The sequence below is a fragment of the Mauremys reevesii genome, linkage group 6, assembly GCF_016161935.1.
Source record: "Mauremys reevesii isolate NIE-2019 linkage group 6, ASM1616193v1, whole genome shotgun sequence".
NCBI lineage: Eukaryota > Metazoa > Chordata > Testudines > Geoemydidae > Mauremys > Mauremys reevesii.
Genome location: NC_052628.1, coordinates 81,957,754 through 81,984,953, shown reverse-complemented (window position 1 = coordinate 81,984,953; position 27,200 = coordinate 81,957,754). Strand labels below are relative to the sequence as shown.

At 39.3% G+C, this 27,200-nt stretch overlaps 1 protein-coding gene across 2 annotated transcripts in view; it reads right to left on the bottom strand.

Moving 5' to 3' along the window:
- Positions 1 to 13,282: 13,282 nt before the first annotated feature.
- Positions 13,283 to 27,200, bottom strand: part of CNTNAP4 (contactin associated protein family member 4) — a 444,291-nt gene continuing 430,373 nt past the window's right edge. For both annotated transcript variants that reach the window (XM_039545275.1, XM_039545276.1), the window contains 3 exons: positions 21,803 to 22,021; positions 21,388 to 21,459; positions 13,283 to 16,480 (listed from right to left, as the gene is read on the bottom strand). In XM_039545275.1, the coding sequence (XP_039401209.1) occupies positions 16,287 to 16,480; positions 21,388 to 21,459; positions 21,803 to 22,021 (485 nt within the window). In that variant the 3' untranslated portion in view covers positions 13,283 to 16,286. The remainder of the gene's footprint in view (positions 16,481 to 21,387; positions 21,460 to 21,802; positions 22,022 to 27,200) is intronic.

The following is a 27,200-nucleotide window of genomic DNA, read 5'->3' as shown; positions in this document are numbered from 1 at the left end:
TATTGAGTGCTGAATGTACAGTATTGCAAACTCCAAGCATTCAAAAATTGTGAGTGAGGTGCCCCAAAATCATGAGGGTGGCTTTAAAATCATGAGGAATAGGGCCTTTAAGAAAAACATCCAGTATCACGAGACTCATGGTAGACTCACAAGGAGCCAACAACACTAAGCATGAGGGAGCTGAGCAAGTCCATGTGCCTGTGAGATAAAACTGAAAGGCTTTGTCTTTGTCAACTCCTTTGTGATAATAGGCTATGGGGCTCAGTACAAGGGTAACTTGTTGAGATTATATGCTCTGTGTTATACACTAAGTCAGGGGTCGGCAACCTTTCAGAAGTGGTGTGCTGAGTCTTCATTTATTCACTCAAATTTAAGGTTTCGCGTGCCAGTAATACATTTTAACCTTTTTAGAAGGTCTCTTTGTATAAGCCTATAATACATAACTAAACTATTGTTGTATGTAAAGTAAATAAGGTTTCAAAATATTTAAGAAGCTTCATTTAAAATTAAATTAAAATGCAGAGCCCCCAGGACTGGTGGCCAGGACCCGGGCAATGTGAGTGCCACTGAAAATCAGCTCGCATGCCACCTTCGGCACGTGTGCCATAGGTTGCGTACCTCTGCACTAAGTCATGCTGCCTAATCTAATGGTCCCTTCTGCCCTTAAAACCTATTAAATCTAATATTCTTTTTGTGAAATGTCATGAACTTGTATCCAAAGGTACACATTTAGTGTGTATATAGTGTTTGAGATAACTGACATTTACCTCTCCAAGTCCCCAATATTTATTCACTTTAATCACATTGGGTATGAATGTTTCATAAAGCTAAAGCAAAGAACTGCCAGAAATTCCACCAGGCTTTTGTTGTACACCACCTCCACTCCCCCCTCCCCAGCCCTGCACACATCTTTGCTTGGATGCTGATACTACCCTTCCCTGCCACTCAGATCCATTTTCACTTGTTACAAATATGACTGGCTATTAGGGTATGTCTACACAGCAAAGAAAAATCTGTGGATGGCCCATGCCAGCTGACTCAGGCTCCAGGGCTGTTTCATTGCTATGTAGACTTCTGGATCTGGGCTGCTAGCTGCTGTATAGTTCCTTTTGCATGCCTGGGATATTGTTCTTGATTATTTCCTAATTAGAGGTTGCATAAATCAAGGTAGTAAGCTTCTGCAGTGAAATCTTGGCCCCCACTGATGTTAATAGGAGTTTTGGTACCAAATGGGATACCATCCAATCTGTATGTCATTAATCTGTATTCTAGTATTCACTGAATTTGTATCAAAGGCTTGATTTCAACAGCTTCTCCTTCTCCTTCTCCTTCTCAGGTTCCAGCATTTCCTTTCCTGAAAAAGAACAGAGATTGGATCCAAAATCTTTTACTAGGATCCAAAGCTTTATGTCAGTTGGGTGCTTAACTCACCCAATCTGCTTTTGAAACAGATTTCTGCTGGTTTTGTTTCCAATGTATTACTTTACAATGGCCAAAAAATGTGACAGCACAATATTGGCTAATGCTGATCTGCTTCAGTGAGAAGGTAAACTTTTAGATGCTGTGTGTTCCTTCTAGGAGCAATAGAGTAAAAAAAAAAAAAAAGATCCTCCTCTCCCCCTAGGAGTCAAAGTACCTGTTAGACAAATTGGGCATTTTCATCATGAACCTTTAAAAAAAAAACAGAAAATGTGTATTGCTAATTTACCTAGTAGTTAAACTAAGAACTAGGAAGTCTTTACATGGAAAAACAGACTGCACCAACACAGCATAACAACTAGCTTCTTATTTTAAAATATTTGTGATGTTTGCTCATTGCAACCACAAGGCTCTTGTATTATTTGGAAATGGTAGGCAAATTCATAGGACACCTTTTCCTGGCTGCATTAAAATATCCTGGTAATAGGGAGTGTGCCGAAGTCAGGCAGACACCTATCAGAGAGTGGAGGAAGGCTGGTATGCCAGCTGTAGAACCATAAAGGCCCTTTTTCCCTATGAGCTGAAAAGAGGCTATGTCAGGTCAATTAAAGAGACCTGAGTCTATGGCCTGGTCTACACTGGGGAGGGGGGTGTCAATTTAAGTTATGCAACTTTAGCTATGTGAATAATGCAGCTGAAGTCGATGTACTTAGATCTACTTACCGTGGTGTCTTCACTTCCGGCCGGATTGGCGGGCAGTGATCGATCCAGCAGGGATTGATTTATCGTGTCTAGTCTAGATGCGATAAATCGATCCCCGAGCACTCTCCCGTCGACTCCTATACTCCTGCTCGGTGAGAGGCACAGACAGAGTCAACAGGAGAGTGGCAGCAGTCGACTCACCATAGTGAAGACACCACAGTAAGTAGATCTAAGTACGTCGACTTCAGCTACGTAATTCACGTAGCTGAAGTTGCGTAACTGAGATCAATCCCCCCCCATAAGACCAGGCCAAATTAAGGTCTGCAGACATGGTGGGGGAAGGACTGGTGCCCAGAAGCCAGCATAGTAAGGCAACACCCCAGAGAGGGACCAGAGAAAGGTATTCCCTTTTTGTGTTGTGAGTCTCTCTTGTTTGATTGAAGAGTATTTTTTGTGCCTACATGGGGGCCCACCATGTAAATAGCAGAAAATAAACCCAAGTGAGGAATAAAACTGTCCAGAGTGGGACTGATTTACTCCAGGTCCCTCCATAGTTAGAGGGGGCAAACACTGAACCTGCTGAGGAGAAGGAGATGCCTTGCCACAGGAGAGGAGCAGGGAGTAAATCCAAATCCAGGGAAGATAGTAGAGCCTGATGCTTCATCCTTCTAACTTCTATAACTAATATCCCAATTTATCCTTCTTTTCAGATACTTATCTTTTAAATACTGCAAAAAATGGTTGTTTTCATTATGTCACACTGAAATAGTTACATTTCTAAGAAAAGGTACTAACATAAAGTCTGAATTCACCTGAGTGGCTGAACATGAGCACACTGTAGATGACTGACGCTCAACAATAATTACTCAGCCCTGGTCTACACTGGGGGGGGGCGGGGGAAATTGATCTAAGTTACACAACTTCAGCTGCGTGAATAATGTAGCTGAAGTCGACGTACTTAGATTGACTTACCGTGGTGTCTTCACCGTGGTGAGTCGACTGCTGCCTCTCCCCCATCGACTCTGCTTGTGCCTCTTGAGGCGCTGGAGTACAAAAGTCGATGGGAGAGTGCTCGGTGGTCGATTTATCGCATCAAGACTAGACACGATAAATCAATCCCTGCTGGATCGATCACTGCCGATCCGGCAGGTAGTGAAGACATAACCGTCAGATTAAAAAAATAGATGTGCTTCTATTCTCAAAGTGGGCAATAAGAGGGGAAGACCTTAATAACCAGATGCATAGGAGCAATTACTAACTGGATGTATATTATTCCACCGCTCTACAGACCAAGGGACTGGTCTGTGTTTCTACTCTGGTAAAGAGATCATTGATTTCAGTAAGGGACACAGGATTGGGCCTTAAGGTAGTAGAAAACACTTCTAGGATATAGACAGGGGGCTTGGTAGTGCCCAGGCTAAAATTGAAAGACATTTTCTATTACAATCCTGTTATCCCACATTCATAATTTATTAAAATAACTATGTTTGACATTAAACTCTCCATATTTGTTGGGTGTTTTTTTTCCCCCAAGAACAAGATTATGGGGATTTCAAAAAAATAAAATATTTTCCATTGAGGAAAAAATGGGGACAACCTACTCTGCTGTGGGGAGGGCAACTAAAAAATGACTATTCATTTCAATTTAAAAAAATTATGTTCCTCCAGTAATCCATAATGAGAACAAGTTGCTTTGGGAAATTTGGAAAAAGGTTATAAAAATTTGAAAATTCAGTGCAGTGCATGCACAGTAAAACACACATAACTTTTACGGGGATAACTTAAACATGCAGCAGCCATTTAACTATGTACCAAAATGGACAGTCAACTGAAATGATGTATAAAGGCAAGACATTGAAATGCAGGAAGAAGTTATGTCCTGTGTGACGCTGTGATTTAGAGGAATGAGCATAGGAAAGGAAGCTAGGGACTTGAGTTTCCCTTCCTATTTCAGCCATTGATGAGCTTGATAGTACTTTACGCGTATACTGCTCAGAGAGGTTGATTTGCCCAAGGTACACTGAAAGATATTGCTTTAAAACATAGAGCTTCAGACTTCTATTCCCATGTCTAATTGGTTAGACCAAAATTACCAGTGAAGGTAGCTTTTGCACCGAGTCTTAGTGTTTCCCTCTGTAAAATAGGTATTATTTATTTATCTAATGCATGAATCCCATTGCCCACGTGTTTAATCCAAAGTTTAAACCACTTAATTTACTGATATTCTTATTTGGTGACTTATGAGATGTGTTACAGATAATCCACTTTCCAACAAATGGGGATTGAGGTGCCAGTCCACCGATGCTATTAGGTACACAAGTGCATCACTAAAAAAAACAGGAGTACTTGTGGCACCTTAAAGACTAACAAATTTATTTAAGCATGAGCTTTCGTGAGCTACAGCTCACTTCTTCGGATGCATAGAATGGAACACACAGACAGGAGATATTTATACATACAGAGAACATGAAAAGGTGGAAGTATGCATACCAACAGGCAGAGTCTAATCAATTGAGATGAGCTATCATTAGCAGGAGGAAAAAAACTTTTTGAAGTGATAATTAAGATGGCCCATAGAAGGTGTGAGGAGAACTTAACATAGGGAAATAGATTCAATTGGTGTAATGACCCAACCATTCCCAGTCTTTGTTTAACCCACAGTTAATAGTATCTAGTTTGCATATTAATTCAAGTTCAGCAGTTTCTCTTTGGAGTCTGTTTTTGAAGTTCTTTTGTTGCAAAATTGCCACCTTCAAGTCTGTCACTGAGTGGTTAGAGAGGTTGAAGTGTTCTCCCACTGGTTTTTGAAAGTTATGATTCCTGATGTCAGATTTGTGTCCATTTATTCTTTTGCGTAGAGACTGTCCGGTTTGGCCAATGTACATGGCAGAGGGGCATTGCTGGCACATGATGACATATATCACGTTGGTAGATGTGCAGGTGTATGAGCCCCTGATGGCGTGTCTGATGTGATTAGGTCCTATGATGGTGTCACTTGAATGGATATGTGGACAGAGCTGGCATCGGGCTTTGTTGCAAGGATAGGTTCCTGGGTTAGTGTTTATGTTGTATGGTGTGCGGTTGCTGGTGAGTATTTGCTTCAGGTTGGGAGGCTGTCTATAAGCGAGGACTGGCTTGTCTCCCAAGATCTGTGAGAGTGAGGGATCATCTCTAAGGATAGGTTGTAAATCTTTGATGATGCGCTGGAGAGGTTTTAGTTGGGGGCTGTAGGTGATGGCTAGTGGTGTTCTGTTATTTTCTTTTTTAGGCCTGTCCTGTAGTAGGTGGCTTCTGGGTACTCTTCTGGCTCTGTCAATCTGTTTTTTCACTTCAGCAGGTGGGTATTGTAGGTTTAAGAATGCTTGATAGAGATCTTGTAGGTGTTTATCTCTGTCTGAGGGATTGGAGCAAATACGGTTGTATCTTAGAGCTTGGCTGTAGACAATGGATCGTGTGGTGTGTCCGGGATGGAAGCTGGAGGCATGTAAGTAAGTATAGCAGTCAGTGGGTTTCCGGTATAGGGTGGTATTTATGTGACCATCGTTTATTAGCACAGTAGTGTCTAGGAAATGGACCGCTTGTGTGGATTGGTCTAGGCTGAGGTTGATGGTGGGATGGAAATTGTTAAAATCTCGGTGGAATTCCTCGAGGGCTTCTTTTCCATGAGTCCAGATGATGAAGATGTCATCAATGTAGCGCAAGTAGAGTAGGGGCATTAGGGAACGAGAGTTAAGGAAGCGTTGTTCTAAGTCAGCCATAAAGATGTTGGCATACTGAGGGGCCATGCGGGTACCCATAGCAGTGCCACTGACTTGAAGATATATATTGTCCCCAAATGTGAAATAGTTGTGGGTGAGAACAAAATCACAAAGTTCAGCCACCAGGTTAGCCGTGATATTATCGGGGATACTGTTCCTGATGGCTTGTAGTCCATCTTTGTGTGGAATGTTAGTGTAGAGGGCTTCCACATCCATAGTGGCCAGAATGGTGTTTTCTGGAAGATCACTGATGGATTGTAGTTTCCTCAGGAAGTCAGTGGTGACTCAAAGATAGCTGGGAGTGCTATCACTGTATCACTGTATCAGCAGAGGGAGAGAAAACTTGGAGATTGATTAGGTTTTCAATAGAGAGGGATAAAATATTTGCAATTAAAGTTTTCTTGGTTTTGGCTTTATGAAATTCGAGTGATTTTGACAATTTTTACATTGCTTTTCTATATTCTGAGTTGGTTTAGTTCATTGTGGTAGGTCACATCAGCCTGGTAGTATTGATTCTGGTATCCTGATTGGCTGAACCTACCATGTGGTCAAGAGAACTAGTAGAAAGGTATTTTCTCACTTTTTAAGAGGGCACAGCTGCATTAAATTAGAGAACAGTAAAGGTGTCAGCATCAGCAGGAATCTGTGAGTGGCAGTATAGCTACCTAGCACCACAGCCCCCAAAAGATATTGCAGAAGAGGAAGTTCCATTTACTAAAAATCCCAGAGAGTAGCAGTCCACTAATCCTTGCTTCCAATAAAACTCCATTAATTATGTCAGAGTGCTAGGGATCATCAGACACAGATTTGTCATAGACAAATGAATTATATGGCAACAGAGGGTGATATGTTCCAATAGGGTCCCTCATAACATGGTTCTGATATTTCAGATAAGCATCCAAACTGTGAAACTAATTAAAGCTGCCCATCACTAGCTGTATAATTTTTGAGGTTTTTTTCTTTACCTGATGAAAATGTTGTGTAGCTTTTATGTGTAGTTTAGGTATACTGCAATTCACTTAGTCATACATGTAGTCCGGCTAAACTTAGTCTGGTGTTTGCATATTTTGAAATGTATGCTTCTCATAGTCACAGGTCCATACAATTCAGTAATGGATCCTAGTGGGAAATTGAATAGGTTATCTTCATCTTCTGCCACTTTGCTGCAACAATAACCAATGGACTCTATGTCATCTTCTTAATTAAGAAGTATCTAAATTAACTCTGAAATGACTTAATGGAAAATAAACTGCACATTATCTAATTCATCCTCACAACACCCCCGGCTGCGAAGATAAATATTATAATCTTCATTTTCGCTAAGTGGGAAACTGAAACAGAGAAGTGAATTGCCCAAAGCCACACAGCAAGTGAGCAGCCAAACTGGAATGAGAATGTAAGGCTTCTTGACTCCTAGCCATGTGTCAGTTCCTCTAGACAATGCCACCTCTAGGATGCCTCTAAAGTATCTATCATAAATCTTATATAGCAGAGACCAGAAATGGCTCACCACCAAAACCATTTTTTTGGACATTTATACATAATGTATACATACTTTTAGGTTTGGACCAATGCATATTATTTAACATTTATGTAGAGTGCCTAAACATTGTTGCACTATGGACCTATGCAAGTCCCATTAAGGTCAATGCCCTCAGTCAGACTAAGCCCTATATTACTAAGAGCCAGATGTTTCTAGTCCTAGGATTGCTTAAGGAACTACTCAATCCCTAACACTCTTTGGGCACACAGTGCACCAAAAGGAATAGGGACTGATTGGGAGGATTCTGTGTCATGGGTCTACCTTCCCAATACACCAGCCTGCAGAACTGCCCAGTTACTCAAGAGGAGTAAAATGCAATGCTCAGAGTAGTATAGAAGCAAGTGTGCTGGATGATTCCACATACTCCTCCTTAGGTAAGGTGCTTTCACACTGTCCCACTGCAGAGCTATATCACATAGGCACAATCTAACTCTAAATAACCAACTCAAGAATTGCTTTTAAAAAATCCTACATGTAATTAAACCTGGCATTGTTCTGGCATGCTCTGTACCTTGCATGTTATAGAATGGAATTTGCTATCAGCATGCAAAGTAGCACGCACACCAGTATGAAAGGCAACGAGGCCTCATGGTGAGCAAATGCAGGAAGGCCAGTTTTAGCTATTGCCAATAAAGCATGTTTTACTGTAAATGTAGTTAGTTTAAGAATATCACCATGTATTAAAGGAAATTAAAGATGACTACAGCAATGAAGAAAGGACTGTTAATCCCTAGAAAGTGCCATACTGGGTAAACAGGTACTACACAAGGGCAAAATTTCTATCACTGTATATATTCTGTCTCATTTGAAACACATTTCATTTCTAAAAATGTACCATTTAGCTATCATGGGGTACAGAATAACAGGCATTCACTAACACTTTCTTAATTGGATTCTAATTAATAGGTTTATTTGTAATCATAAAATAAGACTGTCAAAGCAACTTATAAACATTTGAAATTCACAGTATAATGGGGTACTGTTGCCCACTGTTGTAACTTTCTATAGAGGAAAATATATACTGCTGTGCTTAATTTACACCTGGAAATACTTTATTGTGCCAAATAAATAGCTGAGTGTCAATCTGACAGTAAAAAATAAAATAAAAAAGCACCTCTGAGCATGCTGTACAAAAAGAAATTGACAGATGTCCCTGACAATACAATTCAAATAAACATTGTTATACAAAATGAAAATATATCTATACAGAGCTTTATAAAAGAAAACATTCCCAGAGCTGTTTAGAAAACAATTATCATAATAGAAAATGTATCATTTTGCACTCTCATTCCCCTTACGTATTCTGTGCTCTGGGAGCCCAGCACACACAACAAAAATACAGCAATGTTTGAAACATCTTCTCTAAAAATATAAAGCTATACTGTACTTCAATGCAAATCTAGATTTGGTGCATTTTTCAGAAGTTTGATATATTTTAAACTGAAAAATACATGAAACAGTTACCATCCAGCAGGCTTGACTGAAGAAAACTTACACTATAGAACTACTTCTTTTAACTTGCACAGGCATACATTTTTTTAAAAAAATGCATTTTCATTCTAAAAATTACTTTCAATGTTACTCAAGTGGGCATATACTATTTACTTATTTGCTGAAGAAAAAATGCACTCACCACCAAACATCTCCAGACTAGTGAACATACTAGTTTAACTATACCATGAGAATTATCACAAGCACATTGAAGCCATCAAAACTTATATGGTTACCAGTCCTAGCCCATATTGCTCCACCTAAGAATCAGCATCTGAATGCTGCCAATAAACTGGTCACCAAGGCACAGCAAATGTCACTTCCCAATGTCCAGAGATAGACAGGAAGTACCCTGCCACTGACTCCATAGTAGCAATCCTATCTGGACAGTGCTGCACACTTTCCATTCAGCTGCTATCATCTTGAGCTCATGCTGGTGGACCAAACAGGAGAGAGATGCTGCCACTACCAGGAACTCTCACTAGGCAGTATGAACAGCTACTTGGCTTTGGGCTTCCATGCTGGCTCTGGAGCCAGCCTAACGGGTTCAAGTGTAGTGTGGTTCACTGGGCCAAGACCAGTCCCCTGCTGTTGGGCTCCATGGAGGTCTTCTCAAGCTGACCACCACTGACTGGAGCAAGCCCATTTAGCTGCTGTGGTTCCTCCCTGTCCCCCCTACCGTACCCTAGCCTTGCTTGTCTTGCCCACATACAATCACGGTATAGCTATAATTTGTGTCTATTGATGATATCAGATCACACATAATGGGCCTTCAGTCCTCTTTCTTCCAAAGATCACATTGACTTCAGTGGGAGGTATGGCTGTTCAAGCAATGCAAGATTATAATAGACATAAACAATTTGTGTTTTTACAGTGTTTCAAGTTCTTCCCCCAGCTACAGCATCACTATATCCTCAGCGGGTATAAATCAGCGTAGCTCCATTGACTTCAATGAAGGGAGATTTTACTGGCTGACATTAACAATTAGAAACAAGTAAGATATCACATACACCTCTGTGTGATAACTTCTGACAAATATGGATTATTTTTATTGGTGGCTTCACTAAGTGCACATTTGTTATTATGATCAACATTTTAAAGCACAGTGTCAAAATATAGAAAACATTAGCTTGCTGACACTTTGTCGCTGTGTTAAAGGTAACAAGAAATGCTTCTTTTGCTGCAAAGATATCAGAATGTGCTTATGTTTAGTTATTTAATGAAAAGCATTGTTGATGCCATTTAGTGCAAGACATATGTAAGGAGATATGCAGGATCTATAATTTATATATGTAGAATGGATTTACAACTATTAGTTTACAGTAACGCTTTTTTTTTTTTAAACGTGCAACAGTAAATGTGGTAGAGATAATAAAGATCAGCCAGGGTGACTAGAAGAGTACTAGAAAGGGCTAATGAAGCAGACAAGAGGACTAGGAGAAGGAGAGATAATATCTGGGAGAGCTCAATGTCCCAAGGAGCCTAAGAACATCCCGGAAGCTCCCCAGGTACCTTGAATTGGACAAATTTCCTAGGCTAGAGTACACCTGGCTTAGTGAAGGAGTAATTTACTTATTTTCTACATTCGCTCCTGGCTAATTCTGAAATCTTGCAGCTTCACTGCTAGTAGCTACTTTGTTGTAATGGAATTTGTGCTCTGCTTTGTGCTTATCCATATTAAATCCATCCTGTTCGCTTCAACTATTGCCCACTTACATGAAGCTGCTGGGCACTGATTGCTGCTAACACATGGCATGTGAGCATATTTCTCCTTATGCAATGGTCCAAGAATGATTTTTCAGGTGTGAATCTGTCCTTATACACAGACTAGGAGAGGAAAATCAATTTAAAACAAGGAATAAACTCCTGAAACAAATTGGCTAAAAATATATGGGTAAACAACATATTGTTTAAAAGATTGATGTTGTGTTCCATTATAATAATATTTATCATTTATATAGTGATTTTCAGCTTCAAAGTGCTTTACAAACAGTAATTATTCTCCCTACACACAACCCAAATATTTTTATCCCTATTATACATATGGAACAGAAAGGTTAATGGTTTCCATAAGGCCAGGGAGGGGTGTGAGGGGTAAAATCTGAAGTACATGGTTCCTTGTCTAAGGTTCAAATCACACATTTATTTATTCACAGAAATATGATGAATGTATGATAATTATTTTTGTCGCTTTTAAACAGGCACCTATCAGTTCACTGATACTGTAGCAGAGAGTCATGTTCAGTACCCTTTTTTCTTGGCCCAGTGTCCTTTATGCTGGATACTTTCTAGTTAATGCTGGCCACATCAACTGTTTGCAGCGTACACCTGTTTTCTAAAACAAACAAAAATAACCTACCCCCCCACACACAAAACAAAACATGAGACTATGTTGTGCAAAATAATGTGGTGGGGGGGTACAAAATTGTATATTCATGTCTTCCATAGTGGGTATCACATCAGAATAGTTAGAGGATTCAAATGATAGGTTGCAGTGAGTATTGTGGCACACAGATGTTTGTATTCAAATCTGAAAATATAGCCTGACCAGTACTCAGTCTCCCATGGTTGCTGCTGGGTGCTTGGAGTCTGACACAACAGCCACTGATTCCTCCATATTCCCCCTGGAATTTAAGGGGAATTTGGTTGGCTTCTTCTTTCCCCTCATGCAGGATTTTAGGGGCTTTCAGTAAAGCCCACTGCCTCACTTCATCTGCAAAACAATCTTCTGAAGGGAAGGCTGGAGATGCAGTACTCCCCCCCACCCCCCCAAATACACGGTTGATTGTTTAATAGAACTATGCTTGAAGTAGATACATATACACAATCCACTGCATTTTTAATTGCTTGTTTGTCCAAAATATTGCAAGAATGTGGACTATTTCCCACTACATTACACACTGGACTGTCCATCATTTCACTCTTTCCAATCATTGTGTAAAGTATTAGGGCTGGTGTAGAGCCTTGGATCTGACTAGATGGAACAGGAGACTCTCATACAGAAATGGAGCCTTTTCACCCTTAGGCCATGGGTTCATATTCTGCCTAGATCAGTAGAGACTGTGGGCCAGAACTCTATCCTTGGTTATCCCCAATTCAATCTCATTTAAAGCAATGCATATGTACAAGAATAGCTGAGGGCAGAATTTAATCACAGGTCAAGGAGAATGGACCTAGCAACTTATATGAAATGAGGTCATGGTTTCATTTCAGTTCCCCCAAACTACCACCATAAGTAGCACCAGTTGGTTCCTTTCTTTGGCAATTGAAGCAGTGAGATAAAAACACTAAAAGGGCTGAGAAGTCACACAAGCCCAGATCCTGAAAGGTACACAGGCACCTAACTGTCTCTCCTTTAGTGTCTAAATACCTTTGAGGATCTAGGCCATAGTCCCTCCAGAACTGGACTGGGGCAAACAAGCAGGGTTAAATAGCAGATCTTGCACCATAAATACCTCTGTCATATTCTGATGCTTGTTCCTTGTGCTGTCAGTTTGCCTTTATACAATTTTATCCTTTTATTTAATACTGATTTCTTCAGTTTTTCTGCCTAATAGTGCTCAATCTCATTAAATGATCAGAAGCTCCAGGGATTCATTTGTGCTGCAGAATTAGGGCCTGATTAATAAAATTCTGATCACTTCAATTATGTGGCATTTTGCATGCTCTGCAACTACACCCCAGAGAGTCATGTTTTCGCAACATGGAGTTTTGTGAATTAAATTATTTTTCTGTTGCAAACAAGACGACACATTTTGCTGATAATACAATGTGGCACTGCATAGCTCTGCATGGTTACAGCTTCAATATGAATATGTGACCTTCCCAAGTTTTCTCAAGTTAATGCATTTTATTTCCAAAGTCACTTGTTGAGCTGTAATAATTATTTTGTTCATCCTGTGCCACAATTCATAAGTAAATATTAACATCAGTGTTAATTTTTGGGCTGTATGACATGTTTCTCATTAAATGTTTGTAGCGCGCTTTCACTGCATTTAGTATGTTACACAGGCTTGGGCAATGCACCAACAGAAGTGTTTGTTTGAAGATGAATTAAAAACAATTATTATTTTACAATGATTGACTAAATATAGGATGTATAAATAATTGCAGCCCTTATGCAGCCTTAGCCCACACAAAGCATTACAAATTTCCTCAGGTTTCATGCCACTGTTTACTCTCTATACAACTTAAAGAGGAGAGTATTTGCCATGGAAATGGGTCAGTGCATAGTAGACATGCTATACTAGGTCTACAATGCACAGCATTTTTATAAATAACCACACTCACCAGAATGTTATATGCACTTCTACTTTTTTTACTGCTTTAAGAAAAAAAAAAGAAGAGAGAATAGTATATTGTCCTAAGTTTTAAACTTTTTTATACAAATTTTTAAAAATATTTTCCTCACTTTATTTTAAAAATTGTTTTATTAACAGAGGGAGGCAAAAGATTACACATTGGGATAAGAGGGTCAAGGAAGGGACAGCACAATGGTGTACAATGTATCAGTGCACTTTGGTGCCACCATTTTGTTGTACCCATAAGAAGGCAGCAAATAGTGGATAATGTTGTTTCATTGACTCTGAACCTGTATATACCAGACTCCATCTATGAATATATGATCAGTCTTTCTATGGCGGAAAATGGGCATTTATTCCTTCTGAGAGATGCAATTACTGTATGCTACAAATGTGTGGATGTGTATTCAACAACCCCCACCCATTTTTTTCTTCACACAGTAAAATGCCATAAAAGTTCTTAAACATAGTGTGTCATTCACACTGGGATTTTTTTTTCATATTTAATTATTTTGCAAAATGGGTCTTTACGGAGCTATGGCCTTCCTGTTGCCTTTAAAAAAAAACCCACACCCATCAATGAATAATGAAAGAATACAATCATTCTCTTGACAGAAAGTGAAAAAAAGAAGTTTTTCTTTCCATTTTGACACTCAAAAACAAAGTTAAAACAAACAAATGGAGGAAGAAACAGCAGGTAACTGGAATGTTAAATTTGTATATTTCCAACTTGTCCTGGTGTGGATACACTTTGGGTTCCTATTACAATCTGAAAAGTATGTGGGAAGTGCCCACAAAGTAGAGTGTCTCTTTTATAATTCAATGACATATTTCTTTGTGGCGGCAGCATCCAACACATTAAGATCCCCAATATCACAAAGAGTTCAGTCCTGTCCCATATGGTCACTGTTGCACCCTTGACTGGTAAAGGTATAGGTAGTTTAAATGGGGTTCTTACATCAAGTGTTTATTTGGAATAGCAATTGCACATAATGAATAGAGGAGGGTGGGACATTTATATCACTGCTATGGAGGAGGGAAAATATTGGCAGAATCATTAGTGAAAGAGGGATTTGATCCAAAGCCCAGTGAAGGCAATGGAAAGATGCCCATTGAATTCAATACGCTTTGGCTCAGGGCTTTAAAGAGGGACAAGGTGCTTCCCTCTTTAAAGAACAGGTTTGAGTTTAAACCAAACTAGATGCAATTGCAATAAAACAATGTTTAATGGTTATGACCCAGGAAATGTAGGAAAAACTCAGCACTGAGTAAAGAAGAGGAACAGAAGGAGACTGTGTGCCCCAGCCTAAGGGATGTGTGATTGAAAAGGCTCCCAGTGTCAACAAGAAGGGGAGAAATGTACACCTAGACATGAAGAGGAGCTGTAAAGGGACTGTGGGACTACAGTGAGGAATCAATAAAAGTGAGGAAGGAAAAGAAAACTAAAGGAGCATATTTTCAAAAAGACCTCAACTCAACCTCTAAATTTACACCCATCATTTCTGTAAAGCAATTTTACACATGCACGTTTTTGGCCAACTGCCTCAGACTTTTGTGCTCAGATAATGTATTTGGATGTCTAGGGTGGGATTTTCAAAAGTGTTCAGAGTCGAACTAACCGTATTCCCATTGACTCAGTGGGACTACCATTGGCTTCAATGAAAGCAGAGTTAGGTCAGCACGGAGTAATTTCTAAAATCCCATCCCTATCTTTTCAGACAGAAATGATCTTTGCATTCTTAAATCCAGGTTTTAGACCCACAATGCTTAGTAGATCCAGAAAAGCTCATGTTCCAGAATGGCTCAGGCTTAGAGGCCAGACTTTTGAAATTTTGTCCTAATGATTCTATATGTTTGTCTTTAAAGGGAAGTTATTATAATTTACTGTAATATCTCACTGAGGTATTATTAGGTATTATTATGGAGTGCAGTGCAAGATAATTAGAGGATCAGGAAGTGTGCTATTTTTAAAATGTCTTATCTTACCAGGATCAAAAAGAGAAACTGATTTCCTTTATTTTATACAAATTAACCTTGGGACTTGAAAGATCATATCTCTGCTGCTTTCAGAGAGCATACCTTTTGTAGTGAAGGGAGACAATTACATTTAGGCTGCATTGATAAATTTCCAATTTCCAAAATTTACCAGCCCAGGTACTCTATTTGTTCACCTTCTGCTGTTATTATTAATGATAATCAATAAGTGAATGATATTTTACTCATCTTTACAAATAAGCAGCATTCAGAGGGTGCTGGATTATGCAAATAATGTGGTAACTTGCTGCGATCCACTGCCAAACACGTGATGAAAGAGCTTGTATAATTTACTGCCACACTTTGTGCACACTTCAGCCTGCACCCTGATAGAACTGCAAACTCCAAAATTAAATTCAGTAGCTAAAGATTGCCAGTGTGTCCAATTGAATAAAAAGGGCCAAATGGATCCAATTACCCCATTCTCCACAGCCAGGTTAGAAACTGATCTGTTAATGACATCATTGGTCATTTCACACAGAAAAATAAATAAGGGTTTTGTTTAGTTTTGGGTATCTGGCTTGATGGCTCACGAGTAGAAGTTGACATTGGCCAAAGGGATTCAATATCAGGAAGTCACTGGGAATCACTATAAAGCAACATAGCAGAGTTTCTCAAGTAAATGTTACAGTTCAACTTTGACCTTGAACAAAATGCCTGAATCACAGATTTTAAAGAGCTGGATGGAGGCAATAGCTTAACAATTCTCCCACTTAAATACCATATTCAGCATTCACGTTAAAATTCAGTTGTAGAAGGTCACATCAGAACAGTCGGAAACTACCAACAATGAAATTGGTTACAATATCTAATTCACTGTTACATAAAATGCATTTACGGTATAATAGCTAAGGAATGCATGTAATTTAAAGAGGCCTCCTATAGCAATCACTGAGACTGAACATATGCAGTATAATAGGTCTCAAATCCATTGCATTTACTTTGAGTGCAAGAGCTTTTTTGTCCATTGAGAGCCCCTGGCTTAGCAAGAAAGTCAGACAGTCACATTATTATATTAAATTAAATCATAAATGCCAATCAGAAGAAGTATTCCTTTTGATTTTCGTTGACTGTATTTTGCATGCTGAGCTCACATTTCAGGGCAGTCTCGGCACTGTCCTCATTTTCTGATCCTTTTGCCTCATTTTTTTTATATACGCTTTTTTTTTTATAAATGCGTACAGCTATGGCAGTGATGCAAAGCAGGATGAATATCACAACTGCTATCACACCTATGGAGGAGAGAGGAGGAGAGAAAATTGATCAGATATACTAGACAAATAATAAGTGAGGTTCATAGCTCAGGTTCAACCAGTGTGTGCTGTAGAACCAATGTGGTGGGACCCCCAAGATGGGAAATGGAAGTATGACAACAATCCCCCTGAAACTCCCAATGAAACTAGAACTTCAGAGCAAACTGGTGCAGCCCACAAATGAACAGGCCTGGCCAGAAAATGTAAGGAGTGAGGAGCATTCAGAAGAAGTGCTAATTCAATACCTCTCTTGGACATCCTTTTATGACATCTAGCCAGAGTATAATGCTTCCCATCCCCAGATATGATGGTGCCAGTACCAATACCTGCCCTCACCTCTTAGAAGCAAATCCCCATTCATATGCAGTTTCCCTTGGAAGCACAAGTTGCAGTGGGCAAGTGTTCACAGCCCTAACTTACGCTCCCTACTCTGAATCAAGCCCTACATCTATACTGTATCATTATAGTCTACTATTAGATGTTTGTCATAATAATCAAGACATGCTTGATTGAAAAAAAGGCTGACCATATGTTCTTTGGGCCCCTAAGTGGAAAAAACGTGGGGTTCTTTTCCTTCCTGTAATCAGGATTGTGTCACTGTGTGTGATGGGTGAGGTGTGTGCATGCCTGGTCCCTGAATGAACAGGAATATTTGTGGCTCCATGGATAGCATTGGCTTTGTCACTTCTTCAGATGTTTTTGATTTAGTTTTGCCACCACACCACCACCACACCAACCATCATAACAATAATCCAGTAATCCAGAGCCTGCTGAATGGAGGAAAAAGAAAGGGTGAGAGAAATATCTTTGTATGCTTATAATTTGGGGAAGCACTCAGATACCATGGTGATGGTCACCATATAGGAGACTAAATAGATTGGGCAGATAGAATTAAAGCTGCCAGCACCAAAGATTTATAGTACAGTTCCTGTAACAGAGTAGGGCAAGAAAAAGAGAAATGCTTACAGTTCCATATCAACCACGTAGTGTAAATGAAAACAATGCATCCGTTCTAAAATAAAAGCAAGGATTTGGCCATTTGTCATCATCTCATAAAAATCTACCATCTTCAGAATGCTTCATTTTATATTAAGTTACAAGGACCTTATTGTGCAATTTTTCTCTCTCTATAGAAATCTCACTGATGTTTTGAGTGCAGACTGACTGTATGATCTGGACTTTATTAAGATACACCAGGATGTACACTGTTTTGTTTTACTGTAACAGCACATACATACTCTGAGGGCTTATCTATGCACAATTTTCTAAAGCAATAGCATTAAGATGGTACAATTTCTTATGTGTTAATGCAATTATACCTGTAGCAAGGTGTTTATATTAGTATTAGGGGTTTAACGGATATAACTAAAGCAGCACAAAAACTGTGTGTACACTAGAGCTGTGTGAATTATTGATTTTTTGGTTTTCTGACGCTTACAATAAAATTATCTGCACTCTGATTGACAGAATATTAGAATAACATATAATTACTGAGAAAATTACAAAGACTAGATAAACCAGACACCCAGAACCAATCAGAACGGAAGGAATAGCATAACTTAAAAAATCTGATTGGCTGAGACAATTCCATTTCAGTATCATAATAATCACAAATTTGTATTCACTAGAATGAAAAATTAAACTGTGTGCATAAGACTCCTCAAATGCCTCGATACCACGATGATTGGACTTTATAATTGCCCCCCAATCTGATTAGTTTGTCTAACAAATTAACCTAGGAAAAGTGCTTGATTCAGAAGCACTTTTGATTGGGACGACACTTTGGTTTGCTGGAGGGGCCCTTTGGTAGAGAGGGTTCTCAATCCGTTTTTGTCTGAATCAATCTTTCCTTGCAGGGCTGAGCCCATAAGTAGCATTTTTTTTCCTCAAATAAATGTTACTCAGTGACACCAAAATAATTGAAATTCCCATTGACAGAAATTATCTGTGGGTGGAATTCATCCATGGCACAAAGGAGAACACACATTTCTTAATCATGACTTTATTGTACCATAGGGTCCTGCATGAGGCTGTACAAATATGTCTGCATACTTCTCACTTCCCACAAAAAAGGGGAATGAAGGTTGATAATGGAGTGGGCCACAGACGACCTAGGTGAGGGGGTTATGGAATTCGCTTTTACCTAGTGGCCCCTTTGGCTAGAGTGGTGGCCCTATAGCCTTGAGTAGGGGTCATAGAGGGTCCAGCCCTGGGTTAAATGTTGGATTTCACCCCCTCAGCCCACTCGTCTTCACACCCATAGGCCATTATTTTTCACACTTTGTGGGAGTGAAGCTAATTTTCTCCTATGAGAAGACAGAATAGTTTGGTACTGAATAGTCTTCCTGATTTACAAGGAAATTTTGACAAATGAATGACTAAATACCAGAATAGAGGATAGTTCTACAACCCTCTCAAGTTTGTGACAAATATATGTATAACATGCTACGTACAACATAAATCTAATTAAGGTTGACAGTACCAATTTAATTTAAGGGTGAAAAACATTACAGGGATGTTGCGGTTATTCACAAAACAGGCATTATAAACCTAGGAAATTCAAAGTTAAGGATTAATTTAAAAGAAATTCAAACATGTTCAGACATGGAAATGCATAATTAAGAAATCCAAATAACCTTAACTCTGCTCAGTAGTGTACTGTGAGAAAAAAATGTGGGAAAAAAAGATATTATCTATAAAATCAATTTGATTTAATCTGGGACTGCAAACACTATGAGACCTTAACCATAATCCTTTGGTTACTGCATGTCATTATTACAAGGCAGAGTCAAGGCTGATGAAGTGACTGAACTGTGCATGTCCATGCTATACAAAGTGTTTGGTAAAATATGTATAACACATTGTAAAAGAAAGAAATATTTTGTATGGCTTGGTCCAAACCCCAGTCAAATCAACGAGTCTTTCTATTAATCTTAAAAGTACTGTAGTTGGATCAGGTCCTAAAGCCATAAGCAGAAGTATCTATATTATTTTCTAGAATTTTTGGTTGAGAAGTCCTCAGATCTGATTACTATTCATTGAACCTGGTACCAATAATACTAACCTCATACTTTTCTTTTCATACCTTTACCATATATAAAAGTATCCATTCATTTCAGGACACTACATATAATTTCAGGACATTTCTAATACAATTCTAATGTAATTTCAGGACATTTCTTAGCTCTCCCAAACATTAGTAACAAAAGTAAATGTACCATCAACCTTCTGTATTCAACGTTGTTAACCAAAAATATTCCAGAATTTGCCCTAAAATTGCAGACTTTAGCACTACCATTTAAGCAGGCAACCTTTGATCAACTGTTGTTTTAGTGGTTTTAAGGAAGTGACTTGTGTGGACAATATATCATTAATCATCTGCCATATTGGGTAGAGGATGCCATCATTTCAGTTGTTCTATATGTGACTGCAGATTCTGTTGTTATAAATCCCTTATACTTGGTGGGAAGATTTGGTAGTTTTATTCCACTAAATTTTGTACTTTGTATGTTCAGGCTCTTAAGGCCCTTGCAAAAGAAACATATTCAGAATTTAACCAGAGAAGACAAATGATGGACTCTCTTTTTTCTGTTCAAGTCACTAACTGAAATTGAATCACTGAATGATATAGCAGAAAAACCATATTCAGGACCAAAGAGAAGTTCCTTTCATCTCTCCTCTTCCAAGTTAAAAAAAAAATACCATCAGAAAAGTCTCACAGGATAGCTATTTAAAGGAATGTCACTGTCATATATTTGTTCCAGCACCATTTGTGGAAACCGAAATTCTACTGAGAGTATTTTGTCCCCAGACTCACATTATCAGACTTGCTTGACTTCTCTGAAGCTTATCCTCCTGAAGAGAGAAAATTGTTAGGCTTTCTAGCAGCTCAGTTCAAAAGTTCTAAGAAGTCTGCAAGAGCCAGGAACAAAACCTGGATTTGCTGACTCCAAATCCGTAGCATTCAATTTCAAGGTTTTCTATTGACAATATAATGTACACCTTGAATAAAATAAAATGAAACTTACACAAGATAAGTGCCATTTTATTTCATGTTGAGTGATTAAATTGTGTATGATTCTCCCACTGCAGAACCATTAATAAAAACAGATTTTCTTAAAAAGTGCTTAAACAAGAACTATATACGATTTTCCTGAAAAAGCAGTAAGGTAGATCAGCAGAAATTGTAAGGAGAAGCAAGAAAAACAATACTATGATCAACACTAACTATATTTTTAACATCTTAATGTGGATTTTATTTTCTAACTTTTTTGAAACACTGAAAATCAGTGCAAATGGCACTCAATCCATGAGCGTCTTGTACTAAATGGCAAACCAAAATGAAACCTGCCTTGGGGTACAACAGGCATTTAAGCCATGCAAATCCTCCATTTTCTCAAGCATAAAGGCAAGACGAAAGCTGTGCTGCTGAGATCTATTTAACAAAGGGTTTCCTCACTTTGAACATGCTCCACTGGCAAAAGTAAATCATTGTAAAAGCCAAAAAGCCATAAAAATGCTCTTTCCTTGAAAATATGCTGTACGCCCAAGGGTATCCAAGTAGGTATCCATATCATAGATACTTGCATTAAGCAGCTTAGTAAACTGTTCTTAAGATGCTGTGCATCAATAGAGTATTCAAATATTTATATAAACTGTCACTACATAAGCCAATGTAATAAGTAGACAAGAGTTCCAGATATTTTTAAAACATCATTTTGACTTTTTCACTCAGCACCTAACACTTTGAAGTAAAACAGAGCTTCTTTTAATTTGATACTGTTTTCCTTGTGCACCCAAAAGTTCCAATGACTTCACTTTAGCATTGAAGGATTCAAAGTTAATTTAAAAAATGGTTCCAGTGAAGCCTTTATAGTCCCTATTACCTCCAATAATTGCAGAGTCACTTCGGATTGCATTAGCTAAGGGTTCTCCCTCATCTATTGGTCCAGAATGATCTGCAACAGAAAAAAAAAGGAAAATGACAGACAAGTAGAAAGGAGGATTCTCAAGATATTTATATATGGTTATGGTTCACACACAGTATGGAACTGTGAAGTTAGTGTGGGTCTACATGGTTCTAAAGCTCAGTGTTGTAAATCACACTATGTGGAGGTGAACAGGAAAGTGAAAACATTAAGAGGAAATGACAGAGGCTAGAAAAATGGAAGAGAAGACAGAACAGAGCACATTTTCAATCTACCCGTCATGTATACCCACATAAAAAAGACAGAAACGAATGAAGTTCTGAGAACTCTTCTTGTGTTGTAGAGGGCAAAACAAGTAATAGCCATATGATACCTGCAAATGAATGGGTTGTTTCACTTGATGTTGAGTCAGCTCCAGTTGAAGTACCGCAGTTAGATGCAGTGAAGCGTCCCTTTACAATGACTGGTGCTGAGCTGGTATGGTGCAATGCAGCCTTCAAAGGAGCAAAGTGGTTGAACTGCACTGAAGAGAGACATCCAATAAACCCCTGAGAGTTTGCCTTCATTGTGTCCTGATCTATATCATTACTTTCTGTCAATCAAAAGAGAAAAAAACACAATCATAGTACAAATGTACAAAATAAAGTGAAAGAAGAATAATTAAATAATGAATCTGAATTCCTCTGACTATATTTATGCTACAACAACAGATGTAGATTTGCTGAATTTCTTTCTTGTCTGTCTTTAATGAAAAGACAGCCAGATACATTCAACTTTTTTTTTTAATGGATGACAGTTGCTAGTCTGCTGAGGGACATGCAGTTAACTCACTATAGTAAGTTGCAAAGCAAAAAGATTCAAATGCAACTAAAATATTTAAATTAAAATGTATCCCTCTTTCATTCTGCAAAGAAATAAAGCACATTCATGAAAAATACATATTATACTATGCTATTACTCATAACTATGTACATTATTAGATCATATTATTTCTACAGATTCACTACTCCTTTCCATCATCGGCATATCTGTCATCTGCAGACCTCAGATACTGAGAACTCATACAGATGCCTTGCTTGTGAAATGTTAAAAATGAATATTGGTCCAATCTAGTGTACCTGTTAAACATGATACCTGTCCTGCTTCACTAAAGGGAAAAAAAACCAAACTACTAACTGCCTTTTCGGTTACCTTCATAAAAAGTATTGCCCTTTCAAAGCCCTTTGTCTACTCACCACCCAGCATTCCACTCTGGAATGTGGATAGAACTCATCTGTGCTGGCAAATTTAATTTAAAGAACGAATTATGGGTAACCCATAATATTAACTGCCCCAAAGATATGCTTACAGAAAATAAGTTTCTGAGCTCTGTCCAAGTTAAATCATGCAGTCACAGCCTCTACATTACCAAATACATCTCTACCCTGATATAATGTGACCCGATATAACACAAATTCGGATATAACACAGTAAAGCAGCACTCCAGGGAGGTGGGGCTGCACACTCCGGTGGATCAAAGCAAGTTCGATATAACGTGGTTTCACCTATAATGTGGTAAGATATTTTGCCTCCCAAGGACAGCGTTATATTGAGGTAGAGGTGTATTACAAAGTTGATAGTACGTATGCTCAGTCTAAGCACAGAAATTAGCTCATAACCTTTACAGTGCTGGAAGTTGTTACCATTATATCAGTAAATACCTGTACATTAGTTTGTTGCTATGTGGTGAAGGGGATGACCAACTCAGTCTTACCATGTGAAATGAAAACCTGGATAGGAGCTGGCAAAATATAAAACTTAACACCTTCATCAGACACTTTCTGCTTAATTCAAAAGAAATTTTTAAACATTACTGGGACCTGAGCAGGACACTGCTTGCTCATTTCAAATGACAGATTCTATAAAAGTGTGATAAAATTAACCACCTCCAGTAGAGACTCATCTAAAGAACATGGTGGTTAAATGGCCAGTAGCTGGTCTACACTAGTGTTCCCATCATACTAACATTGGAGCTGCACTGCTGGTATGGCAAATGATGGGAAACAGCCAAAAGTCATGCCTAGAGCTGCTAAAATGGGTGAATTTGCCTCACTGCTATGTGCTCTTTAATAGGTTTGGGGCGGTGTCAGCACAGCCCCATCAGAACCATGGGAATATACCCTTACCAATGAAGTTGAGCAGCTCGAGAGAAGAGAAGCCCTTTAAGCTGGAGAGGGGACAACGATTGTCCCAAGATGCGCATGAAGGAGAAACCCTTTGTCTAACTGAGTAGGATAGAAAACCTGACATCCTTTGCCATTATAAATCATTTGGTGCTAGGCAGCCAATGTACTTTTCTAAATAGAAACAGATTTGGATATTTAATAATCCTTGTGTGTGAATTTCACTCATTTACTCTCCTAAACAAAATAACATATCTGAAGTCTAGACTTTCCTGACCATTTGTAGTAATGGCATGTTGTCGAAAATAATGTTGCGCGGGGAGGGGGGAATTAGTTTTGTGGTACACTGTAGCTCTGCACTTTTCACGTAGGTATTTTATACCAGCATTTCAGCTCATTTGCTAAGTGTATTTTGAGATGATTCATAAAATAAAGATAAAGTTATCCCACCTACACTACCTCCTTCTACAAAGAGCTTGTTTTGAATTCTGCCACATCTATCTGTCCTCAATGGAGTGCAGAAGGTTAGCAGACACACAAATCTTAAGAGAACACTTTAAAAAAGGAACTAGTGCAATCAAGAGACTTCTGTTTGACCTCTCTCCTGCACAATTTCCAACTATGATGATGATAATCAAAGTTTCACAGGTTTCAAATTCCTGTCAAATGTAATTTTATGTTGAATTATTTTATTTGCTTGACTTTTTACAGTCTGTCTAGACTTTCATGACTGTCACTTAGCAAAACAGAAACACTATTCATTTTTGACATTCAGAGCTACATTTAAATGGTGCATTAAAAACACACTTGCAGGGCCAGCTCTAGGCACCAGCGCTCCAAGCAGGTGCTTGGGGCGGCACTTTCCAAGGGGCGGCACTCTGTGGCTTTTTTTTTTTTTTTTGCTAGGGGTGCAAAAAGTCAGGATCCGGCCCTGAGCGGAAGTGAGCTGCAGCGGTGGGGGGCACGGGGAGGGCCGCAGGAAGTAACCCTGGGGGGGAGGAGGCAGAGGAACCGCTCCACCCCCAAAGCTCACCTCTGCTCCATTGCCACCTGCTCCCCATGAGCGTGCCACCACTCCGCTTCTCCCCCCTCCCTCCCACGCTTGTCGCACAAATCGGCTGTTTTGCGGCAAGCCTGGGAGGGATGGGGGAGAAGCGGAGCGGCGGCGGTGCTGCGCTCAGGGGAGCAGGTGGAGCAGAGGTGAGCTGTGGCGGTGGGGGGTGCAGGGAGGGCCGCAGGAAGTAACCCTGGGGTGGGGGCAGAGGAACCGCTCCCCCCTCCAGCTCACCTCCGCCTCCTCCCCCGAGCATGCTGCCACTCCTCTTCTCCCCCCTCCCTCCCAGGTAGAGGAGGAGAAATGTGGCGCGCCTGGGGGAGGAGGCGGGGCTGGGGATTTGGGGAAGGGGTTGGAATGGGGCGGGAAAGGGGCGGAGTGCAGGAAATTTTTTTTGCTTGGGGTGGCAAAAAACTTGGAGCTGGCCCTGCACACTTGTACAAAATTCTGCATTTGTACATAGTTTTGTGGGCACAATGGCTACATGCACATTTTTGCTGACACAACTATTATATCCTCATATGAAACTGTGGTCTAAACAGTCAGCATTGATCCACTAGCATGAGTGGATATATTTCTGTGTCTGCAGGGGGTACATCTGGCTGCATGTCTGTAACATAGATATTTACATTTACACTGTGAAATTTTGAAAACATGACAATAACAGAATATATAGAATAACTAATATAAGGTTCTGGTGAAATCATTTAAATACAATAGTAATGTAGTGTTACTAAATATTGCAAAGTGGGTGGAGTATACTGGCCAACTATTCTGCTGGAACAGAAGTATTAGAAAGTTAAAAATATTTGTATTATTTATTACTGATAAGTAGTTGCTGTGAGGATGCTCAATTTAATATTCTTTCATTGCATAATCACTTTTCTGTGCCTACAACAATTCCAGAGCCCTCTTTCTTATCTAGTTACAAGAGTAAAACATGTTTACTTCTGACAAAAATTATCAGTAGGGAAAACAGGAAACAATATGATATTTCATGAAATTTCTTGCTGCTTTAATTAACAATCTAAATGCCAAAGCGAAGAGAGTAACAAATAGTTACATGGCTTTATTTCAAAAGTTGTTACTTCCCACCCTCATGCAAGTACTAGAAATAATAAGATTAAATTAAAACATAGCAAATAAATATTCTGCCATAGAATTTCCCTTAAACTGACACATCTTGGCTAAATTCCTGAATAGTTAGGTTTACATCCGGTACTACAAGTTTGTAGAAACTTTTCCCCAGATAAGTATCCTGTATTGTTCATTTGTTGCATGTGTGCCTTTGCTGACTAAAATAAATAAAAAAATCTGGTGAAATAATAAGAGTTTAAAATATCTCCCATGTGAACTCTCTGGACGACACCTACAATAAACGACGGGCAGCTATATAGCAGACTCAGAACATATTTTACCAGTGATTCAGAGATGCATAGTAAAATTGGGTACTACATACTCACTGCAGAGACACATTGAATTCCAATTATGTGAAAATGGCAAATTTTTGCCATAACAGGTTTTTGTGTTTTTTTTTAAAAAAACAGCCTTTAAATGCCACTCTACTGCGGTTTTAAACAGCAGTGCAGGGCTGGTGGACAGGAGTAGGATTTTTTAAGCAACTATTGATTAGCAGTTGTTTCACTGCAGCATTTGTATAGGCGAATACAAACACCATGGTTTTAACAGGCTGATTTTATTAAGAGCTTGAATCCTTCCCTTATTCTTCTCTTAAATCTCTCACTGTCCTCTGGCTTTTTCCCCTTGCAATACAAGCATGCACTAGGCTCTCTCATAAGAAACAAAATAAAAACACACCCTTGACTCCTCTTGTCTCTGCAACTACCACTCCAACTCTCTTCCCCCTTTCATCTAAGATTATTGAATGTACTGTCGACAAGTTCTCCATGGAGTTCCTGACCTGCAGTTCATGCCGAGACCCTCACATTCCAAATTCTGACCCTTGTCTGTTATTGAAACTACTCTAACCAAAGTCTCTAATGACCTCATCCTAGCTAATGTTCAGAACCAGTACTTCAGCCTCATCCTTCTTGACCTGTCAGCTGCCTTTGACACCACTGTAAATGATCTTTGTGAAATCATATCATCCCTTGGCTTCCATGACTGTTCTCCTGCTCCCTCTGTAATCACTCCTTTTGTGTGTCCCATGGAGAGTCCTTCTATGCACCCACCAGCTTTCTGCAGGGATTTCTTTGGTCCCCTTCTCTTCTCCCTCTATGCCTTTTCTCTAGGTAATCTCATCTGCAAATGCAATTCAACTACCATCTCTATGCTGATGACTCACAGATCTACCTCTTTGCTCCAGATCTGTCTCCTGTCCAAACCAAAATGTTGGTCTGCCTAATATCTCCTTGTGCATATAAACTGTCAGCTCAAGCTCAATGTGCCTAAAATAGGGCGATCCTAATAGTTACGCTCCTCGCCCACCCACAGCCCTCCTTGCTACCTCCTTAATCACTGGGTACAACACCACCATCCTGCCTGTCGCCAAGGCCCTTAACCTGGATGTCATCTTCATCTTGCACCTGCCACTA